General features: G+C 39.7%; 2 protein-coding genes across 2 annotated transcripts; both read right to left on the reverse strand.

The window, feature by feature from the left end:
* Nucleotides 1–2,235: 2,235 nt before the first annotated feature.
* On the reverse strand, nt 2,236–6,841 carry catip (ciliogenesis associated TTC17 interacting protein). The gene is made up of 10 exons (XM_066664157.1): nt 6,788–6,841; nt 6,477–6,560; nt 5,920–6,105; nt 5,684–5,739; nt 5,440–5,526; nt 5,141–5,308; nt 3,526–3,650; nt 2,794–2,870; nt 2,633–2,706; nt 2,236–2,501 (listed from the first exon to the last, which is right to left on the reverse strand). Exons 2-10 carry the CDS (start codon nt 6,556–6,558, stop codon nt 2,280–2,282), a joined length of 1,077 nt encoding a protein of 358 aa, XP_066520254.1. The 5' UTR covers nt 6,559–6,560; nt 6,788–6,841; the 3' UTR covers nt 2,236–2,279.
* A 2,756-nt stretch (nt 6,842–9,597) lies between these two features.
* pnkd (PNKD metallo-beta-lactamase domain containing) lies at nt 9,598–16,566 on the reverse strand. The gene is made up of 9 exons (XM_066663931.1): nt 16,380–16,566; nt 14,694–14,809; nt 14,502–14,614; nt 13,584–13,642; nt 12,824–12,916; nt 11,072–11,238; nt 10,809–10,895; nt 10,602–10,717; nt 9,598–10,025 (listed from the first exon to the last, which is right to left on the reverse strand). The coding sequence occupies exons 1-9, from the start codon at nt 16,538–16,540 to the stop codon at nt 9,852–9,854; spliced, it is 1,086 nt and encodes a 361-aa protein (XP_066520028.1). The 5' UTR covers nt 16,541–16,566; the 3' UTR covers nt 9,598–9,851.
* Between the last annotated feature and the right edge of the window lie 404 nt (nt 16,567–16,970).

Consider the following 16,970-nt stretch of genomic DNA (forward strand, 5'->3'; position numbering starts at 1 on the left):
CACTCACACATTCACTAACACACTCACACCTACGGACATTATTGAGTCATCAATCCACCTACCAACTTGTGTTTTTGGAAACCCACGCGGACACAGGGAGAACACACCACACTCCTCACAGACAGTCACCTGGAGGAAACCCACGCGGACACAGGGAGAACACACCACACTCCTCACAGACAGTCACCTGGAGGAAACCCACACGGACACAGGGAGAACACACCAAACTCCTCTCAGACAGTCACCTGGAGGAAACCCACGCAGTCATAGGGAGAACACACCAAACTCCTCTCAGACAGTCACCTGGAGGAAACCCACGCAGACACGGGGAGAACACACCACACTCCTTAACGACAGTCACCTGGAGGAAACCCATGCAGACACAGGGAGAACACACCAAACTCCTCTCAGACAGTCACCCGGAGCGGCCATCGAACCCACAACCTCCAGGTCCCTGGAGCTATGTGGCTGCGACACTACCTGCTGCGCAACCATGCCGCCCCTATAAATATAGGTCGCACAGTTGCACAACATGTAGTATATTTTCATGCCCAGCTTCAGGTGTCTATGAGGAGTATTATGTGTTCTCCCTGTGTCTGTGTGGATTTCCTCCAGATGCTCCGGTTTTCTCCCAGGGTCCAAAAACACACACTGTTAGGTGGCCTGTCTACTCAATGTGTCCATAGGTGTAGGTATGTGAGTGAGTGTGTGGTGCCCTGTGACGGACTGGAACCCCATTCACGGTGTGTTCCTGACTTGCATCCAGTGATTGTGGGTAGGATTCGGACCCACAGAGATCCTGAACTGGATAAGTGGTTATAGACGTTGAGTGAATGAATTAATAGCTTAGGCATAGAGGTTTAATCCACATAACAGGGTTTATTCAGTTTGGTTTGAGAATATAATTATCAAATGTCCATACACACACACACACACATAAGAAACAACATCTCCAGTGATTTTCAGTGTATCTTACAACACTTTATGCAACTGCAACTTTACCCCATGTTTGATACATGTTTTGGAAAGTACCTGTTGTTGCGACTCACGCAGAGAGTGAGTCATTTAAGGAATTTGGTTGTAGCACATGCTCAGACGGAACATGAGTTTAGAGCACTGTGAATACAGAGGACTGAATATTCCCAAGAAAGCAGACAAATGATGAGTCATCAGTTGTGTACATGTTTTTGCTTTATTCCTCATACACTACTGAAACCCCCCCGCAAAGCTTGTTAGGCGACCATCACTTCACCTTTTCAGCAATAGTAAAAAGAAAAAGTCAAAAAGCCCCACAGGACAAAAGAATCTTGAACTGGTTGTAGCAGGAAACAATAGAATAAGAGGCAATTTGCAAGATTTCCCCTTTAAAGGAGTGGTTCTGAAGGTGGTGACCACAGATTATTTCTTTGTTTTCATCCTTTCTGGCTGATGTTTTGGTCACTTTTGCATTTTGTCAGTGCTCCTCAGTGCTGCATGATGAAGGCATTGATGCTATGGACTGTCTTGCCCATTCCCCAGACCTGAATCCAATCGAGCACATCTGGGACATCGTGTCTCGTTCCATCCACCAACGATGGACCACAGACTGTCCAGAAGTTGACTGATGCTTTAATCCTGCTCTGGGAGGAGATCCCTCAGGAGAACATCCGCCGCCTCATCAGGAGCATGCCTAGGGGTTGTAGGGAGGTCATACGACACAGGAAAGCCACACACACAGCAGAGCCTCATTTTAACTTGTGTTGAGGAATGTCCACTGAAGTTGGATCAGCCTACTTTTATTTTGAATTTATACTTTTATTCAGACCTTCATGGGATAATACTTTTGATTTACATTGATTATTTTATTCTCAACACATTCCACTATGTAATGAATAAAGATTTTCAGCTGGAATATTTCATTCATTGAGAACTAGGATTTGTTATTTTAGTGTTCCCTTTATTTTTTTTTTAGCAGTGTAGTTAAAGTCCAACAAAGTCTTGTCAGGTGACATTCAGTCCCTTCCCTGTTTCTGTATAAACAAATGAATGACATGCACATGACCTTGGCTTAGGGCTCACCGATTCTGACTGATGGCATCAGAGTTCATATGTGACAGCTTTAGAATAATAATAAAAAAAAGCCTTCATAAAGCCTCCATGTTTTTTCAAAGGGCTCACAGTGTCCCATCACAGTACCCAGTCTGATGAAATGTAAAATAAAGTCAAGACACTAACACAAAGTATATCATAGAGTAAGGTTTTATTAAAGAAGGTGCTCAGGATGAAGGCTTAACAGACTATTATTTATTATCTCCTTGTACTTCAGGACACACTATGTTCCGTGAAGTCTTGAAACTGCTGCCTGGTGGACGCTGAGGGTCAAAGGGACCAAAGAAGTCACAGGCAAAGGAGAAAACATCTTGAGGTTTCCTCAACAGCAGGAACTGCACAAAGTCAGCCAACAGTGTCTTCAGCTCAGGGTGATGTCTAACATAAGAGGAGTGGGCTGCTTTCAGCTCTTCCTGCAGCATAGACAAGGATAGGAATACAGGATGAGAATGTTATTTCGTTTATGTCATATCTCTTAAATTTGACATTGGACCAAGTATGATATAAGATCCAATCATATCCGTTTCTGAACATGCATCGCCACCTTTCTGTCCAGAAATCTTGAATGAAGTTCCATGTCCTCCTCCCAGATCAACGGCTTTATCACTGGCTTGTGATCTTTGGAAAACACAAACATTTTTTTATGTAGCACATTTACTCATACATTTCAATGTCACATTTGCAGGATTGGTGAAATATACTAACCTTCACTAACTTTGGAAGGAACCTGCAGAAGGTTCATTGTCACTGGAGAGCCCACCTGTACCCTGCTTGCCAAATGCCTACAGTAAAAAATAAAAGACTACAAATGAGAGTAAATTCTCATAGAGTTTAATATAAACTGTGCCTCATTTCGGAGACCTCCATAAACATTAACTGACTTAAATTAGTTCATGAAATGACATTGTTGGTATTCCAGTTTCCATATAAAATCTAGTCCATTTTTAACAGTCCATTAAATGTGTGTAGGTAAGGTATAATTGTAATTAAAAATGAAAACACTCTCCTGCTCTTCTTTTATTTATTGTATGTGTTGCATAGAATTAAAAATGACAATTGTCATTTTATTCAACAAATAATTACTTAAAATGAAGTAGTTTGTGAAAATGCAAAGCAAGAAAGAAAAATCACCGCCTTTGTTATGAGTTCCATCAAGAAAAACGCACAGCAAAAGCATGTGCATAGATGTGTTTTGTTACTGGGCCTAAAGTTGCATCCAAAAGTACGTTTTTAATAATACATAACAGTTGCCATAAAATGACTGATGACATATTTGATGCATGTATATTTTTTAACAATTAAAGGTGGATTTTCATGTTCTAAAGAGGTGCCTTCTTTAACGCTGTCTGAAGTTTATATATCTTTTCGCTCACTGGGTTTGGACATGCCAAAATCATTAATGAAGCTGTGTTTCTCAACATGGCAGAAAAAGTTTACCCGTCTGAAAGAAAGTAGCTGTGCCAGGTTTCTGGGATGTCTTCACCAGATGTGATGATTCTCTCAATTCCAAAGACATCCATTACCTCTTTGCCAACCATCTGCTTTTTTGTGCCCAGCTCCCTCTAAATTTAAAACAAAGTTGTTGTTTTTTTTAGCAAAATATGGCCTACTCATGGCACACTATATAAATTACTTTTCATATAATTATTATATATTAAAGTACAAATTGGTGCAGCAGGTAGTGTCGCAGTCACACAGCTCCAGGGACCTGGAGGTTGTGGGTTTGATTCCCGCTCCGGGTGACTGTCTGTGAGGAGTGTGGTGTGTTCTCCCTGTGTCTGCGTGGGTTTCCTCCGGGTGACTGTCTGTGAGGAGTGTGGTGTGTTCTCCCTGTGTCTGCGTGGGTTTCCTCCGGGTGACTGTTTGTGAGGAGTGTGGTGTGTTCTCCCTGTGTCTGCGTGGGTTTCCTCCGGGTGACTGTTTGTGAGGAGTGTGGTGTGTTCACCCTGTGTCTGCGTGGGTTTCCTCCGGGTGACTGTCTGTGAGGAGTGTGGTGTGTTCTCCCTGTGTCTGCGTGGGTTTCCTCCAGGTGACTGTCTGTGAGGAGTGTGGTGTGTTCTCCCTGTGTCTGTGTGGGTTTCCTATGGGTGACTGTCTGTCAGGAGTTTGGTGTGTTCTCCCTGTGTCTGTGTGGGTTTCCTATGGGTGACTGTCTGTCAGGAGTTTGGAGTGTTCTCCCTGTGCCTGTTTGTTATGTGACCAGCCTGCCCTTATGTGTCTCGTCTTCATTGGAGTCCAGGAGGCTTGTTTTGTGTGTATTTTTAGATTCTATGTTGTACCTTTCCGGTTGCCTGCCATTCGAAGTTGTCTTGTGTTCTAGTCTGGTTTGTCTTTTGTGAAGAGTTGTTATTTAATAGTCTTACCCTTGCCTTTCATGTTTTAGGTTATTTTCTGTGTTTGTACTTTACTCAATGTTCCTTTGTCTATAGAATTCTGAGTTAACCTTAGGTTTTCCTTGTGTTTAGTAGCGTGTTTCTCTCTATCTTGTTTAGCTTAGTTCTGTTTGTTTCTTTGTTTGTAGTCCCTTTAGTAAAGTTTACTTAAATCTGTTAACCTTGAGTTGTCTGCCGCTTTATATCTAGCTCGTTTTCAGCTTGTCTTTTTCATATTTAGTGCTGTTGTCTGTCTGAAATATGGTAATCTTTCTTGTATCATCTGTGGCCTGTCTCCTTGTGTGCATGGTTTGTATCTTGAGTTTCCTTATTTCTATGTGTGGATTAGTACCTAATTTATCCTGTCTGTTCAAGGTTATAGTCTTTGGCTAGTGGTTTTGTCTTTGCTTTGGTCATATTCTTTTGTGTTTCTTACAACAGCAGACATTAACAGCAGATGATATTAACACATATACATCTTGTTAGTGCTTTGGACTGTAAAACTTATCAATATTTAAGTGACAAAAAACCTTCTAAAATGCTCAAGGTCCACAGCACACCAACTCACTGATCTTCAACAAACTTCAGATGCTGTGTGCTCTTAATGTATTAAATGTTAAGTCCTAGTATGCCCCTTTGAGACCATCACAGACAAAGCAATATTAAATCAATGTACTTACATATGCTGTCAAACCAACTTGAGTGTCAGCATTGAATGAGAGAAACATCATTTTCTCTGGAACCTTCCTCTGCTGAGCTAAAATGCGCAAGATTATGAGGTTGGAGGCCTCAGAAACAAAACCTTGTAGTGAATGCAGGGGTAATGTGAATGTTTCTTTCTTCACCTCCTAGAAAATGTAGAAAAAAAAGGATTTTAAACAAAAGTACAAAGGTCCCAGGGGTCTCTTAAATAATTTTAAAATCTTTAAACTAGATTTTAGAAACTACAGTATGTCACAGTACTATATTGCTTCCTTACCTCTTTCTCGGTAATGACTCTGTTCACCACTAGATACTCATCTTGCTTCACTATGTTTATCTTCCTCTCCAGAGTGTGTTCCTGCATCTGAAACATTAACAACACAATTGAGTAGAAAGAATAAATTGTGAGTCTTTGACAGTGCTCCAGAATGATATTAGGGCAATGTGATGTAAAACATGTAAGAACTCTTGTCTATAATAAGGTAAATAATACATAGAAGAGCGAGTTAGGGAAATGATACCTTCATATATTCATGATGATTCTGTTCAAGTGTCTCAAGGGTCTTAGATACATAACCTGTTAATAGTGGATTGGATTTAATATGTGACAAAAGTGCATTCAATTAAAAACATGTAAAATAATGTTAAAATTACAGAGTCATTATTATTTGCTACTTTTTGATGGGGAAGATGGCGTGTTGCTCCTTAAAGTTTAGTAGGATTTGTGCCAGATGTATGTCAGTGTCTCTAGACTCACCCACAATGGAAGTGCCACAGGGTATGTTATCAATTGTGCCATGACTGTTAGCATGGACCAGAAAGCAGGGCTCATCATGATAGCTGGCCTTCTGTATGCTAACACAGAATTCTCCCAGTTCCCTGCCACTGTTAGATACCGTCACCAAGGAGTCCACAAATAAGCAATGATCGATTTCTCTGGGTGCTTAAAGACAATCAATCAATCAATTAATAAAGTATTCAGGCATACATTTTATTTATTTTTATTATTATTATTTTATAACACAAAGACCAAAGCTGGTGTAGGTAAATTTGTAAAAACAAGCAAATGTAAGCAACATTTTCAATCATTTAGATTTTTTCTTACAGTAAAACAATATTATTATGCTTTTAAATATGTATTATGACATATAACGTAATTTCCTTCAATAAGAACCTCCCAAGAGGGTTTAACATGGTTAGATAGCATCTCAGATACATGGCAGATTTTGGTGTCATATCCACATGGTGTATTACCCCAGACAAGAAAACAGCTGATCTAAAAGAAGCATTGCAACAAAATTGGAAATGACTCACTGATGCTGGACAGAAATTCTAATGCCTCGTTTGAGGGTTTTAGTTCTTCTGTTCTCCCACCAAGAGCTTCGGGTTCATTCATGTCTTTTAACGCATATGTGGAGGGAAAATGCAAACATATGAGGGAAGTGGGAAATATTATAACCAGTTATACAACAAGGAACGGGTCTTAAAAAGCTAGACACTGACAGCCCGATAGGTTTTGCTCTGTTACATTAGATCCAGAAGGAAACAAACAGGCAAGTAGCTCGTTAACATTAAAAGCTATGAATATTTGAAAGCTATGTTTTGGAAAAAGATTTATAAAATACCGAAATGGAGGTCAACGAGTCCTCAAACTGGTCAACGCTCTCCGTATCTATGGCAACGGCGAAGTAAACATTTACCGTAAATCCCCTTATAGTTGAGCATTCAACATTACATTTGAGTGACACATTATAAAAATGTTGATAGACAGCCTTCTCGGTCTAATCTCTGTTCCAAATCAGCCTTAACTAGAAGAGCTGCACCTGGGCTTTCCCCAAAAGCCTTATTTCTCAGTTTTTGAACTTCAGCTTCAGGTCAAATGTGTCCAAAAGGAAAAGAGCAGAGGCAAAAAGGGAAAAAGTTATTCACCTCCTCCAACTCCTCTGGCTCAGAAATGGGAAATAATACCTTCTTAAAGTGAACTAATTCTGTGCAATGTTACAGTAAATTAGGGGATATGATGGTTCCATTGCAGTGACCAGTTCAGATAAAACACTGTTTTTTTTCCCAAATAGGCCAGGTCTAGTTTATAGGTGTACCTCAAAAACAGGCTGCCAGACGCCTTAGGTCAGGGGTGTCAAACTCATTTTGGTCTGGGGGCCGCATACAACTTAATCGGATCTCAAGGGGGCGAGACCAGTAAACTCATTCCAAAATTACATGGAACTAACAATAAATCCACTTTTTTTCTTTGTATTAGTGCAAAGAAGAAGTAATTTATAAAAATCTTCATATGAAATGAATTGTCCTTTTACTAAATGTATTATGAACAACTTTTTACTTTTTAAGAAAATTATGTAGCAGCATCCATTACCTCTTTGCCAATCATCTGCTTTTTTGTGCTCAGCTCCCTCTGAATTTAAAACAAAGTTGTTGTTTTTTTTTAGCAAAATATGGCCTACTCATGGCACACTCTATAAATTACTTTTCATATAATAATTATATATTATAGTACATATTGGTACAGCAGGTAGTGTCGCAGTCACACAGCTCCAGGGACCTGGAGGTTGTGGGTTTGATTCCCGCTCCGGGTGACTGTCTGTGAGGAGTTGGTGTGTTCTCCCTGTGTCCACGTGGGTTTCCTCTGGGTGCTCCGGTTTCCTCCCACAGTCCAAAACCACACGTTGGTAGGTGGATTGGCGACTCAAAAGTGTCCGTAGGTGTGAGTGAATGTGTGTGTGTCTGTGTTGCCCTGTGAAGGACTGGCGCCCCCTCCAGGGTGTATTCCTCTGGACCCACCGCGGCCCTGAACTATATAAGGGTTACAGATAATGAATGAATGAAAGAATGAATGATGGAAAAAATTATGTGCAATTTCAACAACACTTTTACTCTGTTAAACATTTATTTAAGTGCATTATGCATAAAAAACTGATCACAGTGACATTTTCCACATCTGGGAAGCAATTCTGAACACATGAACTGAATACTTAATATTGTATTCCTTAAGCACCAAAACTTGCTGCATGCACACCAGGCACACGGGTTTCCCATTCACCTCCGTGAACATATAGGAAGAGGTCCATTTTTCTTGAAAAATCCGACACTCTGTGTCCACTTTTCTCTTTTTTGACTAAGACATTTCACTTAAGAGGGTGCCAGGGTCAACAGAAAAAGCGGGTAAAGCGATAGAGCTGACTAAAACAATATAGGGACTGCAGATTTTAAATAAAATGGAGTTTATTCTTCTTTAATAATGCAGGTTTAATCCCGTGGGCCTGGTGAATCCTTCCTGAATAATTTTCGTGTTCATTCTGAAGTGGTATAAACCCCTTTCACACATGCATCATAATTCAGAACTTTCCCAGACTTTACCCAGTGGAGCTGTATGTGTGAATACAAATGCCTGTAACATTTTTTACCAGACCTTACCCTAAATTTACCCTAACAGCCCTCTAGCAAAAAGTCCAGGTAATATCAGAATGAGTGCATGAGTAAATAAATCTGATAAAGTTGAATCACTGCATTCTGCAGAAGTGCTGCTACACAGGCACCACCCCATGCCTAAAACACATGGGACATTTTCAGCTGTGGAAAATCTCCAGCTGTATGTTACATGTGTGAAAGGACAACTCTGAAAGATGTCCAGACCAAATTCTCTGGACTTATTCCAGAATTCATATGTGAAAAGGGCTATACATTCATATAATGTCCACCGTGTTTCTCCAGTAAACATTGTGTAAAGCCAGTTTTTATAATGAACAGTCTTATAAATGAACCCTATATATTTTGCTTTGTACTTCTGAACTTAAATCTGTTAGTACAAATGTTGCTGATGCTATCCAGTGGCCCGACCTGAAAGTTTGACAGAGGGAGGTGGGGGTTACATAGAATAAACAACAGACCCACAACAAAAAAGGTCCATAATCTGATTTTATTATTTTCAAAATGACAAACATACAGTGCTAGTACCCTAAAATTTGAAAGAGCATGTGATTCAAACCACATCATCTCCATTCAGCTTAGTGTTAGAAAGGTTTCCCATTAAACGAATCTGCTCTCCAGTTTCAAGCTTAACTCATGACCCACAATGGGCTGCATGCATAGGACTCATGAGATTTTGTACACTGACAAACTATTGGCCCATTACTCTTGGCCCTGTGCAGGCAGTCCTGACTGTGCCCAATCTAAGTGAGGATTTATATGTGTTTTACCTAAGTCCACACTGCTGAACCTCAGCCCAAAATGGACAGTGGCAACAAGCTTGCTTGGCTTATCTCTGTGCAGAACTGGACTCATATCAGCCAGCATCCGTTTTTGTGGAGACCTTGAGAACATACAATTCTGCGTAGGGCTAGAAAAGGTGAAGTTTTTAAAACAGGAGAGGTTGTGCACCACACATTTCTACGTCTATAAATGGATAGAAATTTGTGTACATTACACAGATACAAATCACTCATCCTTGTTTTGAAAATCTGTTTTTTTCAGCCTAAATTCTCAGTCCAAAATCATCTTAATAATGCCCAAATATTCAAACTGTGCAAACTGTAAACCTTCACATTTCACTTCACTACACTGTCTACATTTCCATCAGTGCCCTCCTCATGAAGCAATCTCATCTGAGTGAGGAATAAAACAGGGCAGTTGGAATGGGGTAGTAGTTTTATCCTCCAGTACTTAAGTGGGAGGTTAACGACCTTTATAAATGTCCTTCCGCCTGCGTAACTCTTCTAAAACCCGAGCCCTGTACGACATCCAGTCCTCGTCCTGGTTCTGCTGCAGGCCTAATGCTCGCTGGAGGTCTTGAGCATGGCTCCGAAGGAAAGGATTGTATTGCTTTTCTTCTGCCAGAGTAGATGGGCACTAGTGGGAGCAGAGCATAATTACAGTGCTTAAAAAAGGTCAGTATGTAGGTTCAGAGAAATGAAATGTCAGGTTATTGAGCAAAGCCTCTTTAAATATAACAAAACTAGACAAGGGATAAAAGCCTGCCAATTGAGAACATATTTAGGCATCCAAAGTAAATGTGACAGACATAACTACGCCAAACTATCAAATCCATAGTCTCACGTATCAGGCAGCATAATTATTACTATTTCACGCATCAGCTTTCTCTTTAGAGACTTTAAATTCTTCAGAAATCTGGTTCCTTTTACTACAACTTTAAACAAATTTGTCATGGTAATGTATTTTATATGTAACAATGCCCTGAATGACGTTATTAACACTATAATGACTGAATTACAGACTTGTTGGTAACATCACTAACTTTAGTAGGGCAATGGGACAGTCTCCAATGAGTTGTGGCTGAGATAAAACTAAATTTAATTGTGCTGTACTCAGACTTGGATTTAAAATGTGTGAACCTGCCTGTCAGATTTCTCTAGACCCAAATTAAGCTCTAATGAAAATAAACAGGACAATTCCAAGCCTCCTCACTGTGCACAGTCTTTGACCTCGCTGCTGCAGGACCCACTGTAGCTTCTGTTCCCGTACTGCATTACAAGGCTCAACTTCAGCAGCAAACAGCAGGTTGTCCTCAGCATATTCATGACCTAATAAAAAAGCATCTGTCTTAAATGGCAACTCTTATTGTTTCAAGTGACATAATAACAGACAAGTCAAAGCAGTGAATTAGAACTGTACCAGGCCAGAGCAGTGTGTCGTCATTCAGTGAGCCTACTGTGTCCAGAGATGACAGCATTGTTGAAGCAGTGCCCTCAAACATTCGCCCTACAAGGGTAAGAAATGTTAATCTGTTGTTGATAAACATAGGCATGGGTCAGCTCTCATAAGCGTCTATAATGCAGCTCTCATTGTATATCTGTACTTACCAGAAACATAAATGTAACTGGCACATATGTATAGCTTACTCCTATTGTATATTTACACAGAGTGGGCATAATTACCACATCCTGAGAGAAAGACCAGGTCTCCTGAAAAAAGGCTACTGGGGCCTTCAAATGCTCGTCCATCCAAGAGGTAGATCATGTGACCCACAGTGTGGCCAGGAGTGTAAAAAGCTCTGAAGCGCAGACGTGTCCCAACGTCTATGGTATCTTTGTCTGTCAAAGGACTACAGAACGCAGAACACAGCATAGAGTCAAATATAGCACTGTCATAGGAAAGAGGTTTGCTTTCCAAAAATGCCTTACTTTCCAAGACGACTATAGAACTGAGGCACGTCTAAAGTAATATTATTACAAAAAACAGGTTATTTTAAGAAGAAATTAAATTATTTGGCTTTACTACTTCATATATTATATATATTATTAGATCAGTGTTTTTAAGTAGGGTTTTAACATATTTTATATAATTTTTATTGACTGACTTGGCAAAAAACATGCATTTGCAAGTAGAGTATATACTTTTTTTTCCAATGGCAGTTTCACAATGTGTATTGGTTAATTAAATTCCTTTTTAAAATCATAAACATAGCATGTTTTAAGTAATTAATCATTATAAATAAATAAATAAATATAACATAACATAACATAACTTCAGATTATTGTATATTTTCTCCCTTTGAATTTAAAGCTATAGCACATATGGCACAAAAATGTTTTTAATCATAGTTTTTTTTCAGTCATATGCTACTTTTACAGGCAATATTAATGATTTAAGATTTATATATAAATAAATATATATATATAACATATATGTAATTACATACTACTATGTTATGAATGGCACTGCAATTGGTAAATTGGTTAAATAAGAAAATTCACATTAGGGTCGAGAGCCCACCCGGAACCATTGGGCGCAAGGCAGGAACAAACCCTGGAGGGGGCGCCAGTCCCCCACAGGACACACACACACACACGTTTGAGCCGCCAATCCACCTACCAATGTGTGTTTTTGGACCGTGGAAACTGGAGCACCCGGAGGAAACCCACGCAGACACGGGGAGAACACACCAATCTCCTCACAGACAGTCACCCGGAGCGGGACTCGAACCCACAACCTCAAGTTCCCAGGGGGTTTGTGAGACTGCGACACTATCTGCTGCGCCACCGTGCTGCCCCGTTTGAAAATATGAACTCTTTAAAAAATCATGTTTTTATTCTGCTATTATATCTAATTATATCTTTGCTCAGTACAAATAAACCACTGTATTTACTTTAAACTGGTCATGCTATGCCCTGGTGACAGACTGGAGGTTGTAGGGAGGAGGTAGAGAGAGGTTGTATTGTGTAATGTGTAAAATGTTCTAAATAAATACATTTTAAAAAGCTTGAAACTTTGAACTTTGGACTTTCTTTATGAGGGAATTACAGAGAGAGTTAAGTATCAAAAACTAAGAAACAAACTAAAACAACAATGGTATTGGTACCTAATTCCAAATGTGAACGATACCTAACCCTAATCATCATGATTACAGACATGGTTCATTTATATAAATATTAAAAAACAAAAAAAAGCTTTCGAACTACCCTGTCAGGTTTTGGCTCTGGGGAAGCGCAGGCTAATGGCATGTGACTTCAATAACGGGACTCTGCTAGATGTCTGGATGGGGATGTGAACACATTTGTCTTGACTTACTTATATTTTTAGAAGCAGCTGTAGGACTGGTTTATGCATGAGCCTTAACATGGTTTACAAATTTCAACGGAGGTGTGTGTGGAGGCTCCTGGAATGAAATGAAGGTGAAATGCTCTTACTGTGTAAGGCCAGGAATGTTATCCATAATGTTTCCATACACCCTGCAGGAACTGTGGAGCCTTTTGAGGGCTCTGTTTCCTCCGCTGTGGTCCCTGGAAAAAAAAAAAAACATGCCCACAAGCTGCTATATGCTTACATAGGGTCCACATAGAGGGCAAGGCAAAAAACATAGGACTCCTAGTCTGGCATCTGATTATCTACCCACATGTACGCACAGCATTTTATATTTATTGCGTTTTTGTTACCTGGGTACAGGTGCTGGGATTTCCTGTCTAATTAGCTGGACCTAATTATGACAATTATGATGATAGAAATCATGCTAAAGGTCAACGTTTTTTGCATATTTCCAGTAATATAAACCACTTCTTTCAGTTTCATAACAGGAAGAAGGAACAAAAAGGTGAGGGCTGCGGAACAACATTAACAAAACATTTAAACATTTACTGGTATTCCTCACTCAGTATTATTTTAAATTTATACTATTCATTTTAATTAGTATAATTCTATCATTTTAAAATAAAGCAAATATCCTAAAATGTGTAAAGGTGTATTTATATACTGAGAAATGCTGAGTATGATACCTCTGACACAGACCCATGGGTGACATTCTGTATTAACACCCCACAGACACATCAAAGCCAAATGTGGATTCATGTTTTGATGTTGAATCAGCTTATTAACTCAAATTAGCGAGCAAGATAAATATAAACAAATGCAAAATCAATAGCACACCCAGGCTTAACCCATTACTCTACTCACCAGTGCTTGTGTGTGCAGAAAATTGCTTCTAATGTCACCCCTTCCTCTTCCAGGCATGCCTGTGCAGGTGCAATAAGGCTTGATCATGAAATCAGATACAGAAAATGTGTTCCTACTTTCTTCATGACTACAGACTCAGTTTCATTACAAAAGCCTTATTTTATCTGCCTAGAAATGTTTGACTAATCACATTACAAGGAAAGAAATGGAGTAGCATAATTGAGCCTAGTGGTCCACACATTTGTATTATCGGCACAGCCAAAACTGGCTCCTCAAATGTACATTCAGTATTCAGTTAATAATACTAAATTAGCCAAAAATCACAAATAAAGATGTACTTATTAAATATGGGACATGTGTGAAATTGTGTGAGATAGGACCAAAAAAATCACAGCAGCCAAAAATTAAATGCAAAATCACAGAGCAAACAAAGCAAACTATAACGCTGTATTACTACAATATCTACAAATAGTTGTGAAACTCAGAATGTGGTGTGAGAAATACAAAGGCATGCTGGCATCCTAGAAAATGCAGTGTGCTTCTTTGTGCAAAGTGAATTTAGATTTTTTTTGTCTTTTATGTGTTTACATTTTTCTCCATTTTTTCTGAAGCTAATGCGAGCAGACGCTCATATTTATGGCCAAGTTCCTACTTCGCTAAAGCCACTGGCCACAGGAGTCTCTTGTGTCATGTTTAAGGTTCAGTCCACCCACCAGTAAAAGCCTAAGGCTGTATTCCAAGTGGATTCACACTTCACCACTTGTCATGGAAGCCTCCCAAAAGGCTCAAGCTGATATAAATTATACAGACTTCAAGTACTTTGGAAAACCACTTGAGGTCTTACCCCAAACCACATGTGCTATATGTGCTTTGGTGCTGTAATTAGAAAGTAGAGCAGTTCTGGATGGAGGAACCTACCTGAACAAACTGAGGATCAGACGGGTCTACCACAGCAGCAAGATTCGCTGCAGTGTCAATGATCACATAGCTGTAGTTATCTGAGAGAACGGGCACAGGAATGATCTTGATTCCTACAGAGAGATTAGAAAAAATTGACGGTTGTGTTTCCCTTGAATGACGCTGAGCTGAGCGGAGTGCAACTCCTCTTACCATTTATAGCGGTGGCCTGGGTTCGAGAGTGGCCTGCTGGGTATTTCTCCCGCGCTTTCTTCATCTGGCGTTTGTAAAACACATAGCCCAGTTTGGTCCGTGTGTACAGTGAGTACCTATAAATGAACAAAAACCAAATACATTTAACAGGCATTAACCAGGCTTTCCAAAGTCCAACCCACAGACCAAATCAAATGTCCCTATAGTCTAACTTCCTTACGTCAGCAGAATTCCACCTACTCACCCATTAAGAGAACATACACTACATAGACAAAAGTATTGGGACACCTAAACATTACTCCTACAGAAGGTTTTGTGACATCTGATGCTAAATACATAAACATTAATATGGAGATTTGCAGTTATAACAAATTTCACTCTTCTGGGAAGGCTTTCTACAAGATTTTGGAATGTGTCTGTGGGAATTTTTGCCCATTCATCCAGAACAGCATTTATGAGCTCGGACATTGATGTTGTAAGAGAGGGCCTGGCTCGTAATATCCATTATATTTTAACCCAAAGGTGTTAGATGGGGTTGAGTTCAGGGCTCTGTATGGGTCACCCAAGTTCTCCCTTACCAGACTCACACAACCATACCTTTATGGACCTTGCTTTGCGCACTGTGGCACAGTCATGCTGGAAAAGAAAATGGCTGTTCACAATTTTTCCCACAAAGTTTGAAGCATACTATTCTCCAAAATGTCTTGGTACAATGAAGCTTTAAGATTTCTCTTTATTGGAACTAAGGGACCAAAGCCAGACCCTTTTATTACATTACATTTTATATATAATTGTAATAAAAGTATTATGTAATAAAATTAAATGTAATATAAGTTTTATATATAACTTATATTACGTAATGCTATTGGAGGTTGGGAGCTCTCCAGCTATTGTGTCAGCAAAGCATCTGTGCCTTACACACTGTGCACCTCAGCACTCCACTACCTCACTCTAACTTTACATGGCCTGTCAGTTTGTGGCTGAGTTGCTGTCATTCCTAAACACTTTTACGTTTCAGTAATACCACTCACAGCACTCACAGTTTATTGTGGAATATCTGGAATGATAGAAATGTCACAAACTTGCTTGTAGCACTGGTGAGCTCATTAGAAAGACACATGCTTCCACAAATGTTTGTAAATACAGACCGCATGGCTAAGTGCTATTATAGATTATTATAATCTAAGCGTATTATAATCTAAAGCAGGATTTTCTTTTCAGTTTAGCTAGTTAAGCTTAAAATCAGCCTGTTTTTTTTAAAGAACAGAGTTGATATGCATTCATATTGGATAGTCCTCAGCTCTAGGTTTTGTGAAACCCCGCCACCTGGGTTATGGTTGAAAGGAATTTATTATTGTTATTATATACAATGGGTGTGTTTTCATGCATTGTATTGCTCACACTGGTTTAATGTGTGCAGACTGAATGCTGTGTGGTGAAAGCTGTACATTAGCTATTTGGTTAATCATAAACAACACACACAGAGCTGTCACTATTAAAAAACCCTCAAAATGTAATACAGTAGAACGAGTAGAAGGGGAAAACAAATTAAACATTCCATATAAGAAGGAAGGAGACATTTGGATAAGAAGCGCGCGAACAGGGCTCCAGCTGGAATCAATGTGACGACGACGACAACAACAACAACGACAACAACCCGCAGAGATACGCCTCTGGATGACTTACGCGATCCAGAAGAGTGGTCTCTCGGTGCGGGTCATGAGCTCGGACAGCAGTCCTCTTCTCCTTGAGCTCCTCTGGTGTCCGGTCAGCAAGCGGTAAACACAGTACCCTCCGCACACGGACACAACACCGAACACACACAACGTCCAGTCCGCCAGCGCCATCACAGTGGGCGGGACAGTGGTGACGTCATAATACAACCCCGCTCCGTAGCAACCTGCTACATTTACGTTAGATTTACGTTGAGCAAGCAGTAATTACGGTTTAAAATACTGCTTTAAAAATAATAAAAACACTTAAATCCCTTAGATTAAATTCAAATCCCGAGTTCAGAAATTAAAATGGCCTCTTTTGTTAGGCACCCATTGTAGTTTATGAAAAAAGTAGCTACATTTAACATTAGCTGTGTCCCACACACTTCTGTAAAGACCTCATAATTTAGTATAGAACATAGGTGAGTGAGATAATGTTGAATACAAAACTATTTCAAAGCCAGATGAGTCAGCTCTATTCCCGCTTGACTTTGGGCTTAAGTTATCAGGCTAAATGACATTTATGGAATACCCTCCTGGATCACATGCCTCAAGTAAAGAA

Source organism: Hoplias malabaricus, chromosome 3 (genome assembly GCF_029633855.1).
Source record: "Hoplias malabaricus isolate fHopMal1 chromosome 3, fHopMal1.hap1, whole genome shotgun sequence".
In the NCBI taxonomy this organism is placed as follows: Eukaryota; Metazoa; Chordata; class Actinopteri; order Characiformes; family Erythrinidae; genus Hoplias; species Hoplias malabaricus.

Bases quoted from the DNA above. Each gene is read 5' to 3' on its own strand.
- catip (XM_066664157.1), bottom strand. From the start codon at position 6,558: ATGAATGAACCCGAAGCTCTTGGTGGGAGAACAGAAGAACTAAAACCC. The intron at 3,651-5,140 runs GTAAGTACATTG...TTTTAAATTTAG, and splicing joins AAGTTGGTTTGACAGCATAT to AGGGAGCTGGGCACAAAAAA. The intron at 2,871-3,525 runs GTAAACTTTTTC...TTTTTACTGTAG, and splicing joins AGCTACTTTCTTTCAGACGG to GCATTTGGCAAGCAGGGTAC.
- pnkd (XM_066663931.1), bottom strand. From the start codon at position 16,540: ATGGCGCTGGCGGACTGGACGTTGTGTGTGTTCGGTGTTGTGTCCGTG. The intron at 14,810-16,379 runs GTAAGTCATCCA...GTTCATTTATAG, and splicing joins AGACCACTCTTCTGGATCGC to GTACTCACTGTACACACGGA. The intron at 10,896-11,071 runs GTAATTATGCCC...TTACCCTTGTAG, and splicing joins GGTCTTTCTCTCAGGATGTG to GGCGAATGTTTGAGGGCACT.